At 39.9% G+C, this 19,801-nt stretch overlaps 1 protein-coding gene across 2 annotated transcripts; it reads right to left on the bottom strand.

The window, feature by feature from the left end:
* Positions 1–4,457: 4,457 nt before the first annotated feature.
* On the bottom strand, positions 4,458–18,740 carry SLC30A1 (solute carrier family 30 member 1). 2 transcript variants are annotated; one of them, XM_029593260.1, is made up of 2 exons: positions 17,558–18,740; positions 4,458–6,581 (listed from the first exon to the last, which is right to left on the bottom strand). In XM_029593260.1, exons 1-2 carry the CDS (start codon positions 18,147–18,149, stop codon positions 5,695–5,697), a joined length of 1,479 nt encoding a protein of 492 aa, XP_029449120.1. In that variant the 5' UTR covers positions 18,150–18,740; the 3' UTR covers positions 4,458–5,694. The 2 variants fall into 2 exon arrangements, with proteins under 2 accessions (XP_029449120.1, XP_029449119.1); XM_029593259.1 differs by having other exon boundaries at positions 4,458–6,584; positions 17,558–18,738.
* Positions 18,741–19,801: the final 1,061 nt, after the last annotated feature.

Here is a 19,801-nt window from a genome sequence, read left to right as displayed (position 1 = left end):
TGCATGAAATTGATGAGCACTGGAATCTTAAAATGTCTAACAAAATTTCATCTCAATCCATCTACAGAGAATGCCTTCATTACATATGTACACAGATGGTAACAATAAGCATTTTTCTCATTGAATGGCAGGCACCTTTAAAAAAAATAAAGCAGTCAAATTGTATTTTTGCAAAATTTTTAAAGATACAGCAGCCTACATTTTATGGAATATTTATACAAAAAAAAATCCATAAAGCCTCAGGTTGAGGTAGAAAAAGCTTTGGAAAACAATATACAATTTAAAAAATACACACCACTTCAGGAAGATGACAAAAAATTCCACTGCATATTATGTTTGAAAGTGAAAAACATTCAATATGCATTTAGTGACAACTGCACATTTTGCCCAAATCAATGACCATGTATAAATATCAAATCTTTTGGCCCAAGACTTGGTACTTTAATGCCAACAAAGATCAGATCAACAGATTTTATATTCTTTTCTTTGCATGTAAAAAAAATGTATGAAGGGGACACAAGCCAGGCCAAAGGGTTTGAATCTAATCTACAGTGTATGACTGTTTAATGATGAACTGCAAAATAGGTATGCATCATTGCACTGTTCAGAATATTTTCCTTGCACTTACTAGAATTATTCACAATTACACATTGTCTCTATTCCTATGAATAAAATTACAAACATTTGTGATTAAAATGTCTCATACAAAATATTTGTTTTCTGTTGATCAAGCTGATCAAACATACTAGCTTTTGAAAACAATGTGACCATACTGCCGATTTCTTAAAGCAACTTAACTGCATACGGATACTAACATAAGAGAAAAGGACATATACTAAAACTCTTGAATTTGCGAATTATGCAGCCTAAACAATACTATTCTCAAGCATACAATGTTTACTGTTCTTTTAAAGTTTAACCATTTTTCATGATTCAACATGTGACACTGAAATGAACATATGAAGTGCCAATATTTGCACACTTAAAATGAAGGAAAGGTTAAGACTTTTTATCCATATTACATTCTATCATTACTTTAAGTGCAAAAACCAATTTACACAAAAATTAAACTTGAAATCATAAAATGCATAAGGCAAAAGACATCCCAGACCTACAGTCACAATGCATGCTATTAGCTAGCAAAAATGTGTTTAAAATGGATCTAAAAATAAGTTAGGTACACAGAATTTACTGCTTTTATTAAAAATCTACAGACCAAACAACTAAAATCTGATCACATTTAGATCTTAATCTTACTTACAGAATACAGAAGCAAGATGAACTACAAGGCTAATAACCAATATAGCTATGAACTTGACACAAGCAGAATTAAATATAGAACTTAAAGTGCACTGAGGTGCTGCCCAATCCTTTCAAAAGAATCTCTCTGGAATATAAACATAAGAGATTGGTACTGAGTTTTTAAGATATAACCTTACACCTAACACACACAGAACAAAAGTGCACACTGGAGAGAAAGAACACCTCTTTCTCACTAAAAAGTTACTCTTAGAAGTAAGAGCTTATGCTGTGTGTTAATAAACATTGGAAACTAAAAGGTGAATTTTAAAAGCACTGCATGTGCCAAAACCAGGAGATACATGCACAAGCTGGAATGGCGCACGCCACGTGAATTTTAAAAGGCACCCGCGTATGTACACATCTCCTGCTAAAGCACACAAAAAAATTTTTATAAAAGGGGCAGGGTGTAGACGTGGTCTGGGCAAAGCATGGGTGTTCATGCATTTCACACTGAAACCAGCACGCAAATACTTATGCGCACAAATGTGTACCAGGGTCCCCTGCCACGTAACTTTACTTCTGCTATGGACAGCGTGCAAGTCATAAAAAAAAAAACAAAACAAAACACAAATATCAGTGGGTTTTAACAGTCAGGGCTAACAGGGGAGAAGGGAGCCTATTTAACTAGGGGGATTAGGAAGTCCTATTCCTTACCTGGGTGAACTGGGAAAACTGGTAATTGCATCATATACACACGTATGTTATAAAATGGCCACTCCCTTGGTGAAAGCCGGAAAACCCATGCCCCTGTTTAAAAGATACCGTCCCCGTTTTTCACTGCATCCTTGAATTTGCAAAGATAACAATGAAATCTTTCTGGGCCTTATTTAATAAAATCTTTTTATGAACTGGAAAAACTGAGAAATCTGGCCCTACATTACACCATTGAAGCTGCTTCTTATAAAAAAGCTGGGTGTAGCCATAATCTGAAAGCTTACTAAAAACGACAGCCCAAAAACAAAACCTCAAAAAGCCACATGGCCTCATGTCTTCCTGCACAATATTCTAAAATTAAGTACATCAGAGCTATGTTTATTCCTATTTGGCATTAAAGCAACTAAGAGAAAAAACAGCTGTAAATATTGACAATTTCTGAAGATAAAGTTTTTCTTAGGATGTAAAGTTAGATTATTCTTATTACAATCAAACACCATTTGAGATAATTAAGTACAATTAAAAAAAAAAAGTTGATATTCCATGTTTTTTCATTAGTACTGTTAACTGTAACTGTTAGTATAACGTTTGTTTTCCCCATCTTTAGTACTTATTCATGTTATTTTATTAACCAGTTTAATCCATTACAGCATTTCAAAAACCTATCAGAATGAAGACTGATAACAATTTAGTTTTACTTTACCACATCTCAATGAAAATGTCTCTAATCAGTCTTTGGGGATAGTCTTAAGAGAAACATCAAAGCAGCAGTTTATAGCAGATGTTAACTTAATAGTTAAATAAATCATGATTAAAGCACTGATGCTACTTTTTTTTAAAATATACCACAGGCCACGGCACGGAAAAATGCATATACTGTACTTCCCACTGCTTTTACATTGGACTTTATGTAGATTCCTGGAAAGTGTGACAACCCCAGAGAATAAATAGACTGTGGTTTAGTCACAAAGGATCCAAATAATTTAATAAACAAAATATGAAATCTTGCCTTTAAGTAAAGTATTTGCTGCATTTCACAAATGTATACAAAACTCTTTAGCTATGCATAGCATAGTTTATAAAAGTCAGTCCATTGCTATATCAGCTAGAGCCTCACTTTACTTTCTATGCTATTTCCTAGAAGTTCTATCTGGTAACATATGGTATATGTTACAGTACAGACAATAAAAAGATCTGGTGTAAACAGTACAAACTGTACTTAATATAAAACTCAAAAGAAACTATATGAAGTTATTAGTCTGCACTATCTAATAATTTCCTTTAAAATCCAATTCAATACAAGTAGTTCTCTGGCAAGTTGCAACTTACTGTCAAAGACTGTATTCCCTTTAAAAAGGGGAAATAATCCAAGTGCAGCATAGTCCAGAACTATATGTTGCAATACTTAGTATCCATGTTCTAAGCCACTCCCTTACAATTCTTCTGCATGCCTAAGAGCAGTCATATTTGAAAATCACAAAGGGCTTTCACTGCTGCTCAATTGGTTCATATACCATGTGATGTCATTAGCAATAAAATCAACACGAACCAAACTGATCCAAAAAAGTGATAGAAATTGTAGGCCTTCTACTAACATGGCAATAAAACAAGTAAACAAAATTAAAAAATAACTAAAAAATACCATTTTGAATTGAAATAATGTCTTGGATAACCAAGAAGAGATATGATAGAGGTTTATAAAATCATGAATGGGGTGGAACAGGTAAATAGAGAAGTTATTTACACTTTCAGATAGTTTTGTAGCTTCTCTAGTATTAGCACTAATAGCAGATTTAAAGCAAATCTGAGAAAGTATTTTTCACCCAACCCACAGTGAAGCAGTGGAATTTGTTGCCAGGGGATATGTTCAAAGCATCTAGCATAGCTGGGTTTAAAAGTGTTTGGAAAGTTCCTAGAAGAAAAGTCCAGGCAGACTTGGGAAAGCCTTACTTATCCACTGGAGTGAGCAACAAGGAACTGATTTCCTCCTTGGGATGTGCTAGGTACTTGTCATTTGGATTGGCCACTGTCTAAAATAGGATGTTGGGCTCAATGTACCTTTGGTCTGACCCAATATGGCACATCTTATATTCTTATGTGCATGTCACTTTCAAATAAAAGTACAGTATATAGAATTTTCTACATGGGAGACATATGCCTGCAACAAAATTTGAATCAGGCTCACTCAGTTTATACCTTCTATCTTTAAAGTAGGTTCTAAGAAACCACTTGGCTTATAACTTCTTGGTAAGAAGTGCATAAAATGTCTACACACACAAAAAAATAAAAAATAAAAATTAAAGCAAAGTTTAACAATCAGTTCACTTATATGTTCCATACATATCTTGTACAAGGCAGGTACTTTCAGAAAACTTGCATAGCAGGGTGTATAAAAAGTGCAAATAGCACAGGCATTTTTTTAAAATTAAAAACCCTGCTTGTACAAATATATTCTATGAGAAAAGGGAAAGACTACAAAAAATTCCAAATCACACAACTAATTCTCTTTTCTTTTTTTATTTATACTCAAAATTCACTTTTTGCATGGAAAAAGCCAAACCTTCTTTAAGTTTATGAGATGAGATAACACTATAGACATTGCTAAACTTGTCTTAACATATGTTAAGACCTAATTTGCAATCAAAATTTTAATTCACATGTAAAACTGACTAGTTAAAATGAATATTTCCTAACTTGGATAACAATGGAGTATAGGAGCATGGATTTATAAAAATGACTGCATATATAAACTTACAAATATGAAAGTCTGGAGTGCTATAATGGAAAAACAAATGTCCATGAAACAAGGAAACCTGACTGATGGGACATTATAATATCTGAAAGCTTTTATTATCCCCTTGATGGCCTTTTTCTGATTCAGAGAGGCAGTCCTTTACTTCTATAATCCAGCAAGTCCATTCTCTGTTAGGTAAAATACATTAACATTTCTCTCTCTCTCCATCTAACCCTCCTTTTTCCAAAATAACTCATTTTTCTATTTGTATTGCTGTTTGGAAGCAGTGTCAGGGAGTTGAGGGGGGCAACTAGTTACCATGCAAGCAGTCAACAGTTTACACATATTACTACTTTCATGGAAACATGACACATCAAATTCAATGGTTCTTTTTATTAACCACTACGATTTTTGCAGTGCTTGAATTAGTTGAAAGATCATCACATAGCCTAAAACAGTAAAATAATATTGCCTGCAAGCCAAGAGAACAAGTTAAAGAAATGCAAAATGGACTTAATATTTCATGCGAGTTCTCATCATTTCACTGTTTCTGCAGATCCAAAAAAAAAAACCAAACCCCAAACAGCTGAATACAAGAAATATTACCCGACTGCACCCACCCAGTATCAGTTAACTATTTGTCTTCCACATAAAATATCTTTGTTCATGACATACTGCTGCTAGCCCTTAGTTCAGGCAATATAATCCTGGGAACTATTTTATTCAACAGTCACTTGTATGTGGTATTCAATCATACGACTTTTTACATTCAAATTGTAAAGTTCCAATCCAAGATTTTTTTGTATAACGTACAGTCAAGTGATTTTTAAGTTGAAATTCTTGTTGGATGCACTTTTTATGCTACCAAATTTCAAAGCTGTCACAATAAAAGATACTCTCTAAAATTGTGGATCATGAAAACAGGGACCTAGCAATTACACCGTATGGTAAGCTGGTATACATGTCAGTCCTTATATCCTGCAAAAACATCGTAACTTTTGGATTTACAAAGATGATTCAAATTGCTTTGTGTCTGTGTCCCCGTCTAACACAACAGATGCTGCATCTTCATGTGTTTTAGTTCTTTGGGCTTTATTTTCTGGAGATTCTACAATGCTTTCTAAAGTAATTGCACCTGAACTTTGCTGTCTAGTGATATTTCGTCTCTCACAACACTGCTTCATTGGACACTGCTTTCTACAGGATAGTTCACAATATGAACCTCTCAAATCCTTTCCTCCATGGCCCACAGAAGAAAATTCAGGCTGTATGGTAGTCGCATGGATTCCTTCATTGTGAAAGAAGTCTTTAATGCGCTTAGCCACATCCATGTACGTTGCTGGATCATGGCATTTTATATGTGCTGTGGCAATAATTTTGCTGCCTGCAAGCTGCCACACATGCAAGTCATGGACTGCTTCAACGCCATCAACTTTGACTAGTTTTTCATTTAAAGTACGAAAATCAATTTGTTTGGGAACAGTTTGTAAAAGAATGAGACCCGATTCCTTAAGTAATGGATAAGTCGTGTATAAAAGTATACAAACCATCATCAAACAGAGAGCTGGATCCAAGAATAGCACCCAACAAGGACCAGCCATTGCAGCATCTTGTTCTAGTTTTACAAGAGTATCATTTTGATGTTCATGGTCTAGGCATTGGCTTTTAACACATAGGTTAACACATAGTCCATCCTCAGGGCAGGGCTTCCAAATGTAGTAAAAGACCAAAGCATTCACTACAACAATCACAGAACCCAAGGCATCGCCAAGAACATGCAGAAAAACTCCTCGCATATTAAGCTGTGTGTCAGTTTCTTCCAATGTAACTGAGGGATCTTGAAATATAACATTCCCATTTGTTTTGTGATCTGTGTGTCCTTTCAGGGTACCTGCTACAAAGAAAATAATATAAATTATTATGAACACAACTGCTGCTCAACATTATATATATAACTTGCCCCAAAAGAGCACAATAACACAGGTAAGGCATAGACAATTTCAGACCAAGCATAAGCAAGTTATACTCCTGGGCGCAAAAAAAATTCAAAATTTTGCAAACTTTATATTGGTCAAAATAACACAATTTACATGACAGACTAAGTAATTACATTTTAAATTAAGACAGAAAAAAGTTATTACTTAAAGATGCAGAATTTTAAATATTTTGAGCAGAATTTCCCTAGAAATTCGCTGTAAGTGTCCCTTCCACTCGCTCTCCCTACTCCCCTGGCCACTTTGCCCTCTCAGGCCCCAACTCCTCCACCTGCCAGTATCTCTCCCCTCCACCTGTAGGCTCAACTCCTTCAACTCTATCACCACTCCCATAATTTGACCCCGTTCTCAGTGCTGCCCCTCACACAGGCTCCTTCAGTCCCTCCCTCTCTCAAAACACATGCTTCCTCTCTCTAAAACACATACATGCACCCTCATACAGGCTCCCTCACACACACACCCACACAAGCTCCCTTTCTCTCACACAATCATCCTCACACAGGCTACCTATGTTTCTCTCTCACGCACCCCTTCACACAGGCTCCCTCTCACACAATTCCTTCACACAGGCTAGCACCCCCACATACACACGATCCCTTTTTCATACACAACAGCTCCCAATCTCACACACATACACATTCCTTCACAATTTCCTCATATAGGCTCCCTCTCTCTGGTACCCACACTCAAGCATCCCCCACCCTCACCTCCCATGCTCTCTCACACCCCCTCCTGCTCACCCCTCCACTCTCACCCCCTCCCCTCTCACACACATACTTTCACTCTCACCGGGGGCCTTCATTTTCGCTGCGAACAGCAAGCATCCCACAGTTTGCCGGAGCCTTCATCTTTGCGTGCTCCCGTTCACAGCATGCTAGGGTCTCCTCTGCCATTTTCTGCACAGAATTGTCAAATTCTGCAAAGAAAATGGCAATTCTGTGCAAATTCTGTGCTCCGCAGTAGCGCAGAATTCCCCCAAGACTAATCCTTCCTTCAATTTTAACTGGATGCCTAGTGCCGCCAAGGAAAAGCATGCCCATAACATGATGCTGCCACCCTCATGCATTACTGATAGGATGGTGTTTGCTGAAGAATGGGCAGTGTTAGTCTTGCGCCACATATACGGCACAATGCAATAAGATGTGCGTGCGCAGTCACTCTTCTGGGCGTTTGATACAATACTGAAAATGAACTGTGTTAAAAAAGAAGCACTAGGGAAAAATTGTGCGTCCTTAATACTCAAATGCATCGGGCGCCCAGGAGATGTGGCCGTGTGGCAATAACTGCATCGGGCACTAATATGAGCATCCATTTCTTCAGACCTGATGCTTAGAACCAGACCAGCACACCACTGGCTGACCTGTCCAAAGCTCCCCCCCCACCCCCAAGGTCTGGCCCGATGGGCCAAGCAGTCCTGGTCGGACCCTGGGGTCCTCTACCTGAAATGGTGCATTTGGAAGGTCCATGTCTTAAAATAAAGCTTGTGCAAACAAATACCCCCTGTAATCAACCTCTAAATCACCTTATGAGATGGGAATCACTATAATGTCTAAAATGTATCTGTAAATCCCCACACCTCTATTGTTATCATTCATCAGCGCATTCACTTCTTGACCTTCATACTAGGCATCATTGTGTGGTGATCCATACCATTTTTTCACTCTGCCTTATATATAATCATTGGTCATTGGTCAGTCCATATTATTCTTTTTTTAAATTTTTCTGTGCTTAAGTGCTCTGTGCATTAAAACTCTTCCAATATAAATTAACTGTACTCTTGAACAGTATTCTCAATACTTATCTTGAAATTGAATTGGCTCTCAGTATATTGTTATAACAGCCCGAGTCTCGCCAAAACCGATGGTTCATATTTGTTTGCACAAGGGTATCCAGTGATCGACCAAAAAGATGTGGACCAACGTGTACAGCTACCCGGACCAACAAGTTACACAAGCCTTGCAGGGACATTTATTATTGGAAAATAACGAGGTAGCAAGTGAAATACAAACTTGGGATCAGTTGCTTACAGCGAAAAAACGTCAAACACGCTTAGAATTGCATTCTGCGACACTTTTGCAGTATATTAAATCAGAAATGATTCCACGAGGCCTTCGCATGAGTATATCGCCTTCGATTTATGCAGAAGACACAGAATTTGTTAATCGGTGGATACAAATTTTAAACAAATGTTTGCTGGACATTATGTTACTTTTAGTGGAAACTACTGACAAGATTGCTGAGACAGTGCGTAGCGAAGGAGAAGGCATTAAACAAGGATTACAACGTTCAGAATCTTTAGAAATATATGAACAACATTTACATGAGATGAATCAATCTTTAGACAAATTTCGTTCCGATTTGAAACAAAGTAAGATCGAAAAATTTAAAAGGGACAAAAAAGATTACTCCACAGGCCAAATATATATTTGGCAACGTAAGAAGAATGCTCCGCCTAGAAAAGTAGTCTTCGCAGGTTCTTCAGAAGATATGTCTACATCTACATCTGATGAAGAAAGTACATATAATGCAACTAATCTTCAATCAGCCAGTAACCAATATCCTCAACGAGGTAGAAGTAATTATCGTTCTTCATACCGATCACACAATAGAAGGTTTTTTCGAACAACTCGTCAACCAGCGGCTCCAGATATAGAGCAACGCCCGTGGACCAGGTCCCAAACCAGGTATCCAACGTCTTAAATTTATCAGATATTAGTTTATATCAGGCGCAATTACAAGTGTTAGCTAAAGGATTATCCTTTGTGCCATATCAATTTTATGATCCATTTATGTGCCGTCGATTTTTATATAAATTTTTTCAAAAATCGAAACTAAATGTGATTGCTCGTTGGTTTCCCCAAAATCTACGTGGTTACCTCCTGGTACCACAGATCCAGCAATAAAGACATACATTGATTTGGTGATGTGGGATTTAGAACAACTAGAAAAAATTAAGTTTCCACCGTATTACAATTTGAGTCGGGAAGAATCTGCGGCTCTGTATAATTTGCAAAAAGATGACAGGATTGTCATTAAAAAAGCAGACAAAGGCAGGGCAGTGGTCATTTTAGATCGGGAGAAATATGAGACAATGGTCTTAGACCACATACAAGATTTGCACACTTATGAAAGCCTGGCACAGGATCCAACGAAGCACTTGCAATCCCAGATTGAAATACTAACAGAAGATGCCTTTGCAGAAGGTTTTTGGACTATTAAAGAAGTCAAATTTTTGCGAGTGAAATTTCCGTGTTTTCCAACTTTGTATATGGTTCCCAAAGTGCATAAAAATCTGCACAACCCTCCGGGCCGCCCAATTGTTACTACAATCGGTTCCCTCCTAGAACCTCTTTCGACGTTTATAGATGTGATCATCAATCCTATGGTGAAGAGTGCGACTTCTTACTGTAAAGACACTAAACACATGCTATCCAAATTACAAGAGCTACATGTAACAGATCCAGTGATTTTAGTGACTCTAGATATAAAATCTTTGTATACGTCAATACCTCAAGAAGACACTTTAGTAATCTTGGAGAATTATTTGGATAACAGAGAACGGCCGCATCGGATTCCAACATCCTTTTTGATGGCAATAGCAAGATTAGCATTATGCGAAAACTATTTTGTCTTCAAGAACATGTGGTATAAGCAGGTCAACGGGACCGCCATGGGTGCAACCATGGCCCCGAGTTTGGCCAATTTATACGTGCGGCAAGTTGAAGAAGAAAAACTGTACCATAAGCCACAGTTCAGTCCAGTCTCCCACTGGACAAGATTTATTGACGATATTTTCTGTATTTGGCATGCAGATGAAACTAGTCTTCAAGAATTCTTACAATGGTTAAACACACTTGATGTGAATTTACAGTTCACTAGCACTTATCACCATACAGATATAAATTCTTTGGACATTGCTGTTCAGTATGCCAACGGAAATTTTGCTACCATGTTATATCGAAAAGAGTGCGAAAGGAATACACTTCTACACTATACGAGTTTTCATCCTCATCATTTACGTCAGAATTTACCAATAGGCCAATTCCTTAGGCTGCGCAGGATTTGTAGTACTAGAAGTGAATTTATACGACAAGCTGAATTGCTGCAACTGCGACTGCTAGAACGAGGTTATCCAGTGAAATATATCAAAAGAGCATACAAAAGAGCGTACAACGCTGAACGACAATGGCTTCTTTTAGATACACCGGTAGATAGAGAAGAAACCCGCATAGTGTGCACACTGCCATATTCTAGCCAGGGTGGCAAGATTTCTAAGGTAATACATCAACATTGGTCCGTTTTGAAAATACATAGTATTTTTAGGGAGTCTCCTATAATTGCATATAGCAGGGGTAAGAATGTGGGGGATTTAGTTATGCATTCCTTCCTGTCACCTATCACATCGATCAATTCCAATGAAAAGAAGGGACATTGGTCCTGCAAACATTGTTCTGTGTGTAGTCAAGTTATTGAAGGAGAGAACTGGATAAAGATGGGCAAGTGCATAAAGCACGGCAACATTCTTCGTGTGATACTTCAAGAGTAATATACATCATAGTGTGCCCTTGCAATCTTTATTATATAGGGCGCACGAAACGTCAAATACGTGTCAGGTTAATTGAACATCGTAGCTGCATCTCCACAGGAAAAACATTATCCCCGATGGTGGCTCATTGTTTAGAAAAACAACACACCTTCCAACAACTCCAATGGAGGGTGTTGGAGGTGGTTTCAAGTAACATGCGAGGTGGCGATCCCAATTTTTTATTAAACTTAAAGGAGCAGCAGTGGATCTTCCGTATGCACACAGTGATGCCATTGGGTCTTAACAGCATGATAGAGTGGTATTCATTGTAGTACTGGAAGTGACGTAGAGAGACGTCACGTTAGACAGGGGACTTTAAAAATGGAGGCGGGAAATTTAAACCGGAAGAGATGAACAAAAAACGCTGAGAGCCATGATGATGTTGAAATGAGTAAGTAGCTGTTGCACGATTGAGCCTTTGTGAAGATAATGTTGAAGTTTCGCTGATATATATTTGTTCTTGTGGCGCAGATGTTTGCCCTTGAGGAAGGACGACAACGTCCGAAACCTGTACAGTGTCGGGCATAGACACGGCAATGTGGGATCGGTCACATTGCTATGAACCATCGGTTTTGGCGAGACTCGGGCTGTTATAACAATATACTGAGAACCAATTCAATTTCAAGATAAGTATTGAGAATACTGTTCAAGAGTACAGTTAATTTATATTGGAAGAGTTTTAATGCACAGAGCACTTAAGCACAGAAAAATTTAAAAAAAGAATAATATGGACTGACCAATGACCAATGATTATATATAAGGCAGAGTGAAAAAATGGTATGGATCACCACACAATGATGCCTAGTATGAAGGTCAAGAAGTGAATGCGCTGATGAATGATAACAATAGAGGTGTGGGGATTTACAGATACATTTTAAAATAAAGCTTGCCAGACCCCAAATCCTCTCTCGACAGTGAGGAGTGAAAAAAATCAATATTAAGTGTCGGGCACTTAAGATTAATTTATTCACTGCTGATTGATCCAATCACTTTCGCTTGTCAGTGAAAGGACCTGACAAGCGACCCTTTCAGGACAGCACGCAACCGAGCTAAGCCTTCCGTGGGTTTTTTAGTTGGGATTTTTTTTGGCTCTAAAGCCCTTTTTACAGACCAGGGCTACATTAGCGCTGAAAAACCCGTGCTAAAACTCGAGCAAAAATCCCCAATAGGTTTAGCACCTGTCCCACAGTGTTTTGAATTTTGGCCCAAAAGCTCAATTTTTTTCTCATCCGACCACAAATCTTTTATTCCACATTTTAGCTGGGTCACTGATGCTTCCTGTCAAACTCTAAATGTGCTTTGATGTGGGTTTTCCTTCGGTAATGACTTCTTTCTAGCCACCCTCCTATGTAGGTCGGTTGAATACAGAGCTCTTGATATGTGCACCTCCATTCCAGTCTCAGCCGCTGAACTCTAACTCCTTCAAAAGTGACTGTTGGTCTCTCTGTGGCTTCCCTTACGCTGAGTTTGAGTGATGGCCTTGTCTAAGTGGCATGATGCAGCTTCCATTTCCTCACAATTGATCCAACAGTGCTCGCTGTGATATCCAAGCATTTGGATATTATTTTGTATTCTTTTCCTATCTTGTGCACGTTTATAAAACTTTCTTTAATTTCCTTTGAATGGTCTTTATTTTCACAGCTTTCCTTCAGATTCACAGTCTGACCAATCTTACTGGAAATAGGGGGTCTTTTATCCATAAAAACTGACTTTTTTTTTTTTTTTTAAATGATTCACAGGTAGAAGCAAATTATAACCCAACTGTTAGGGCAATAATTTTCATCTGTGTAAACTTGGAGTTTCCATAGCACAAGTGTTGAATACGTATACAAGCAGCATTTTTCAGTTTTTATTTTTTTACAAAAAAATGTAGATAAATAATTAACTGTGACTGAAAATTTACTTTAAGAGCATACTGGTTTGCAACCAACATACTATCTGGAACAATCTGTGTGACATTTGTAATCCACACAAATCTGCTGACTTTTTAGGTCGAATACTTTTGCAAGGCACCGTATTTGCTAGCTCCTAATAAGCCTCTCTCCCTCTAATCACTACCATCTTAATTTACCTGCATTTCTCCAACTCTTCCCTCAACTTTTATCTCCTCCTCTCACTACCCATTCCAGGTCCTCCCATCTGCTTGTCTCAGCTGCCAGCCTTGGATTTCTTCCCTATTCCAAAACCCCATTCCTCTTCTTAATCCTTTACCATTCCCTTGCTTTCAACTTCCTGCTCCCAGTCCCTTCATATCTCCTTCACCTGCTCTCATACCTACCTTCAACATCTGCCTCTCAAGCACAGAGACCAGGCCTGCTGGACAATATGAGAAATATCACAAAGAATCAAAAAGAGACTGACTAGCAGCATAGATATGCAGGGATAGCACATGCTGTCAGTCCCTTTCCTCTTCCTCCCATGTGTTTCATTTCTAAACAAAGTCAAGGGAAGGAAGGAACCATAGGGATAAAGTGTGCATACTATCCCTTCATCCTTGTGCTGTCAGTCAGCCTGCTGCAGACACAGAGGAAACTGGAGCAAATGGGTTCTGCTCCTAGCATCCAGGATTTCTTTGGTAGATGGCTCCATTGGAACTATACATGTCTCCTCCTTAAGCTGAAGCAGACCAGGAATAATAGCCAAAATGAAATACAAATACCATCAGATTTTGAATTTTAATTACCTCTACCTAAACCACTGTCTTTGCTGCTTCTTCTCTTCCCCTATAATTCATCCCAGCCTGCATATTTCCCTATCTCCCCTTCCCAAAGCAGCATAGGCTTTGTGCTTGTTATCCCTGTAGCTTCTCCTCCCTGACCTCTTCCACTGCATTTTTTTGCCTTAAAAGTGGATGTGCATGAGTAGAAAAAAAAAAGGGTTCCCAGAGGCAGTGCTCGCTTAGCTTCTCACAGTCTGTAGTGTACTTCTGCAAGAGGAGAGAACAGTAGCAAGGTGCCACAGCAAAGAAAGCAGGCAGAGAGGCAGCACTAACCTTGGCTCAGCTCACCATCTCCAAAGACAACAGGTAAGCAATTTAAGTACTTGACTCTGGCTATACAAGACTTGCTCAGCTCTAGTTTATTTATATCTAGATCCAGATCAAGCTCTTTCCTTAAGAAGTGTGTTTAACTCCAGCGAGAATTAATTTTCTTATTTTGTGTGATTCCAGGCCTTTTCTAAAATTATATATGTTCAGCATTTAGGGTGCCTTACATAAAGAAGAACTTAACTGTAGCAATACATACTTTCAAAGGAAATATCAGTAAATGATGAAGCACAAAGTATTATTGATGAAACTTTGCATCAGGATAGGCAATTTTGAAATATATAGCCAGGGATGGAATTGACAATGTCCTTAATAATCATGGGTAATTTGTTTCAGACTCAAGTATAGAAGCCAGAACAGCAAAAGCATGGAAGCAATAAGGAACCTGCCTTGAACAAGGGAAAGCAAAAAGCATCCAAGAATGACATAAAAGGTACAGAGGTGCAACAGGTTACAAAAACAGAAAGGGCCTAAATACATCTGTAAATTAGACTGAGCAATTTAAAAATTGCCTTTTCCTTAACTGGAAATCTCTATATAAGTGATAAGTGGAATTACATGGCTGCAGCAGAATTTGAGCTGGTAGAACAGTAAGTATTCTGCTACAGCACTCAAGAATAAGCTTGAAAGATATAGTATAAAGGAATAAAGCTGAACAGATCTCATTTACATTGTACAAAAAAATTGAATGGAAGCACAGATAAGAAAATTGGAATTTTGAAAGAATGAACAAGAATACTAAGACTTTTCAGTACAATCATGTCAGAATCTAATGTAAAAAATACTTAAATTCTGTATATGAATTCAATAAACACTACATTTACCCAGATAATGTATTCTATGAGCATTGTATGCAAGAGTTTATGAAACCTAGGTGGTATCTCTACAACTTCCAGAGGTGGCTTATGAATTAATTTTTTCATATTAACCTCACAAGACTCACTTCTCACAACCCATCCGTGCTCAGACATGGAATCAGAGTTAGCTCACTGTTCCAAACTTTAAACACAGTCAAAATCAAATCTTTGACATTGGCAACTTCAAGACTTTGGAAAACCTAAATCTAGTACAATTTCCATCCCATAGATCATAACCTAATAATGACTCACAAAACTTGGGTTCCTAGGAAGACAAGTGTTAAAAATGTTTGTTTATAAACCTAAAGCCTATACTTTGAGGGCAATTTTTAAAGGGCCTTCTACAGGTAAAACAGTGCTTTACCTGCATAAATGGCCAATGTGAAAACTGCCTGATATACAGGAATGACCAACTCTAGTCCTGAGAGACACAAACAGTCCAAATGTTCAGGATATACACAATGACTATGCATGAGAGCGATTTGCATACAATGGAGGCAGAACATGCAAGTTTCTCTCATGCATAATCACTGTGGATACTCTTTAAACCTGACCTGTTTGTGGTTCTTGAGGACCTGAGTTGGCCACTCCTGGCATAGTGGAAAGGCACTTCAGCAGAAAGTCTAGACGGAGTTTGGATTTACACACATACTTTTGAATTTTGAAAAATATGCATGTAAATTTTTTTGAATAAAGACTCCTGACACAAGTTATCAGTATAACATTTGCAGGGAGCTTTGCCAGGATAATTCTCAAAGCAAAAAACTTGCATGCATAAGCTTGCTTTGAAAATTGGTGTAACTTTTGTATGTAACAACCTGAAAAATGTATGTGGTCAGTACAAAATTATCCCTATATGTCTATTCTTCAGAAAAACCTCAAAGAATTTAGAATAAATGTTCAATAGAGCTCCTAACTTCAAAAGTATGGTATACTTTTCAGCCTGCACAAACCCAGCTGATTTTCAAAACACAAGACACCCACCTACCTACATTATCTGTGAAGATCTGTTTGTTACTCAGCTGTAAGTACGCAGATGTACTTAAGTGGTGTTGAACAAAGTACATAAGTTAGTTGATATTTAACATCTATTGTAGTTGTTTAAACTGCAATCTTAGTGTTTACTATATTAAACATTATTTCCTACTGGGAGTCAGGGAAATTGTTCACTTCCCGATTTCCCTTTCCCAGCATGCTGCATAGGGCCACAGGCTGGGCTGCCTCTGGTTAGCCCAGGAGCACGTGAGCTCCTCAGGGAAAAGGCAGGGAGCACATCTCTCCCTCATCCCATAGCTGCAGGTGGTTCATGTAAATATTATTTAAATGATTACATTTCAATAGTTTCAATATTTAAATTTTGAAATGTTATTTACATCTCTATTAGCTACTTGTTTATTAGATGCAGACATTTTTAAATTAAGGGAGCAAGTGCCAGAAAATTTGTACAACATTCACTATGGGAAACTTTACACATACTTTCCCCTTCAAATATTGCTCACAGGTACAACTGACCTGCAGTTTAGCCCCCACATCTGCTTTTTGTGGGGGCTAAATTTAGCCACGAAATAGGACACTGCAAAATGTAAATGTTATATCTTAATTCTGCCCAAAACATACTTCCGGATACATTTCCCTTTAATCCCGCTACAAGTATGCACACTGTGGAACCCCACAGGTATTTATAGCGGGGTTAAGGATAAGCAATATGCAGACCAGGGCCCAATATAGGTATAGGCAATATATGGATGTGCTTTGGGCATCAAATTCTGAAGATATCCAAAAACCAGAACTCCTCCTCTATAATCTACTTTCCAGGGAGAGGGGAAGGCAAGTATCTTGTTGCCCTAAACTGACTGCCTATAGGTGCCATCATCTTAAATCCGGCCCCAGCTCTGTATGTTCCTGACTAGTTTCAAACATGCCCCTAAAACGTTTCTTTCTGGGACAGTATGTAAGTGCTTACTCTTAGGTCACTAAAAAATCCCTTTACATGGCTTCATTTCATCTACCCAAAACTTTCATCAGAGTCGTAAATACCAACTATTTCTTTGAAAATGTACCTCTTTGTGTTTATAACACCAATAATTGAACCAAAAAAAAAAATACTAAAAGCGTAACATTGCTCTTGAGACAGTATTAAGAAGAAAAAAAAAGAAGGACATCCACACAGTGACACCCTAACCATCACATTTTGCAGCTGTGTCCCTAACCAGGTTTAGTGAAGGGGTGGCAAAGCTTCTGAAACACTTTCTATTTCCCAAAGGCCTGACAGCTGCGTAACCCCCACTCCTTCCCTGTTCCCAGTCCAGCCCCTTCCGCAGAATCAATCCCGTTTACGAGGCGATTTTATAACCGCAGCCCACGCATTGCCGCAGGCTCTCTCACCGTCTTTCCCTGGCACAGTTTCCGAAGTCATGCCGTTCTCCACCAGATTGTTGGTCTCCTCTTTGCTGATGGCAGCTCCTTCCTCGGCGCAGCGCTCCCGGCCGCGGTGGTTCTTGCCGGCCGCGTGGGGGTGGCCGTGGCCGCCGGCGGGGCCGCCACCGTGGGAGTGGCCGTGGCCGCCCGAGCTGCCGTGGAACATGGCCAGGCCGATCAGGTTGATGAGCAGCCCGCCGGCCCCGACGCCGATGACCACCAGAGGCTTTTCGATTTCCTGCGGCTCGGTGAAGCGCTCGATTGCCTCCAGGACGATGGTGAAGCAAAGGGCGGTGAGGAAGACGGCGTTAACCAGGGCCCCCATCACCTCGGCCCGCACCCAGCCGAAGGTGTTCTTCTTGGTGGACTGGGTCTTCTCGGCGAAGCGCACAGCGATGAGGGCCACCACCAGGGCGATGACGTCGGACAGCATGTGGAAAGAGTCCGAGAGCATGGCCAGCGAGGAGGTGATGCGGCTCACCACCACCTCCACCAGGAAGAAGAGGAAGGTCAGCGATAGCATGCATGCCAGCTTCAGTCGGTTCGGCCCGCAGTCCATTTTCTGCCCTGGGCGCTGCCGCCTTTCAGGCGTTCAAAATGTACTCCAACCCGCCTCCTCACGGCTCCCCCTCCCAAAGAAAGCAAGAGAGAACGGGGCAAGCGGCTCCGCGCCGAGCCAGGATTCCCCCGCGGCCTGACAGGAGCCAGGAGCGGATCTCGCCTGACGTTCCAGAATTTTCAGCGCCGTTTGAATTTTTTTTTTCTTTTCCACAGAAGTCCGTTAACCCCCCCCCACCTCCACCAGCACCACCACCCGGCCACGGTTAGCCGCAGAGACGAAAGTTCACACCGGCCACAAGCAGCCAGTTAGCTACATGGATCATTTCCTCGCCGTCCTCCGAGCCAGGAGAAAACACTGTCGCTCAACCGAGCTCGAGGTAGGAAAAGCCGCCGTCAGGGCTACTGGCCTCGGTGCCGCTTTTGTGAACTGAGGACACCCAGTCGATTTTCTTCTCACTGGACATCGCAACCTCTTGCAGACGGCTTAAGAAAAACTTTGCACCCGAAACCTGCAGTTTTCACACGGAACTAGACCGACGCCAAGCCCCTGCCTCTCGAGTCACGGGATTGGTCGGCGCGCCGGCGACGCTAGTCTACCATTGGCTGCTCGCTTCAGTCACAGTTAACGTAGGGGGGAACTTCTAATCCTCTGGAGACCAGCTCCGCGGTTCCCGCCTCCTCACTGCTCGACGATTGGTTACCTTGTTGGACAGGTCACAGCTGATTGGTGTTTGTGGTTCTTTTTTTTTTTTTCCTGCCCGAGCGTTTAGCTACTCGTCTCCCTGGCAGCGAGTCTCCTCCTTTGGGGAGTCTCAGATCAGTGACAGGCGTCTTATTGAACGTGGCTGTTGTCGGTCACACTTTTAATAGTATTTCTTCCCGCCCATCGTTTCTTTGCACTGGGAACGCTATTTGCGCGACTGATGTAAAGTAATTAATATTCATTTTCCACACATTCCTCTTTCTCGAACAATGACTTCGTGACTCAGCAGCTCTCAGAGGGCGGGGGACGTGACAAACTTGAATTCCACCCTAGTTGCTTAAGCAGGAAACAGTAAACCAGGGAAAACTCTTATTTTATTAAACCTGGAATATATCCTATAATTGCTATTCAGTACTACACGTTCTTTTAAATACTGTCCTCAAGAATTCGACAGGTTTAAACAATATTCAAAGTCCTGGGTGATGCTTCCCAGTGATTGTAGAATGATAATTGTTTAGGAATAAAGGCAAATATCTTCTGGGAGCGCCGAAAATAGATCTAACTACTGCTGTCACTACATAGGTATTTTTTTTTTTAAGAAGCTTTATTTAAAAGAAAGCTATCCTTCAGGCAAATGTTTCTTTTGTGTACTGCACACTAAAACTAAAGTACATATCTGGGACCCCGAAAAACTGCAGTCTCCTCACTCAACAACCTGTTTTTGTTTTGGTGCCCATCCTGCCTTTTTGGAAAGGTGAGGTTGCTGGCCATCTGCATACATATTTCCCAGCTGCTTTGGTGTTCGACTCCAAAGTCATGACAACCCACCTTGGGCCTGAGCTGCTTCTACCCCACACTTGCTGAGCAGCAGGCCAGGTACTGGGAAGGTTTCAGCCCATCTGTATACTTCTTCCAACTGCCCCTCCGGAAATCACCACATGCCGCCT

This window comes from Rhinatrema bivittatum, chromosome 3 (assembly GCF_901001135.1).
Source record: "Rhinatrema bivittatum chromosome 3, aRhiBiv1.1, whole genome shotgun sequence".
NCBI lineage: Eukaryota > Metazoa > Chordata > Amphibia > Gymnophiona > Rhinatrematidae > Rhinatrema > Rhinatrema bivittatum.
The sequence above is the reverse complement of the archived record's forward strand: the minus strand, read 5'-3'. Positions and strand labels throughout refer to the sequence as shown.

Excerpts from the sequence above, each read along its gene's own strand:
- SLC30A1 (XM_029593259.1), bottom strand. The coding sequence starts at position 18,149 with ATGGACTGCGGGCCGAACCGACTGAAGCTGGCATGCATGCTATCGCTG. Across the intron at positions 6,585-17,557 it reads AACTGTGCCAGGGAAAGACG|CAGGTACCCTGAAAGGACAC; the intron begins GTGAGAGAGCCT and ends TTTTCTTTGTAG.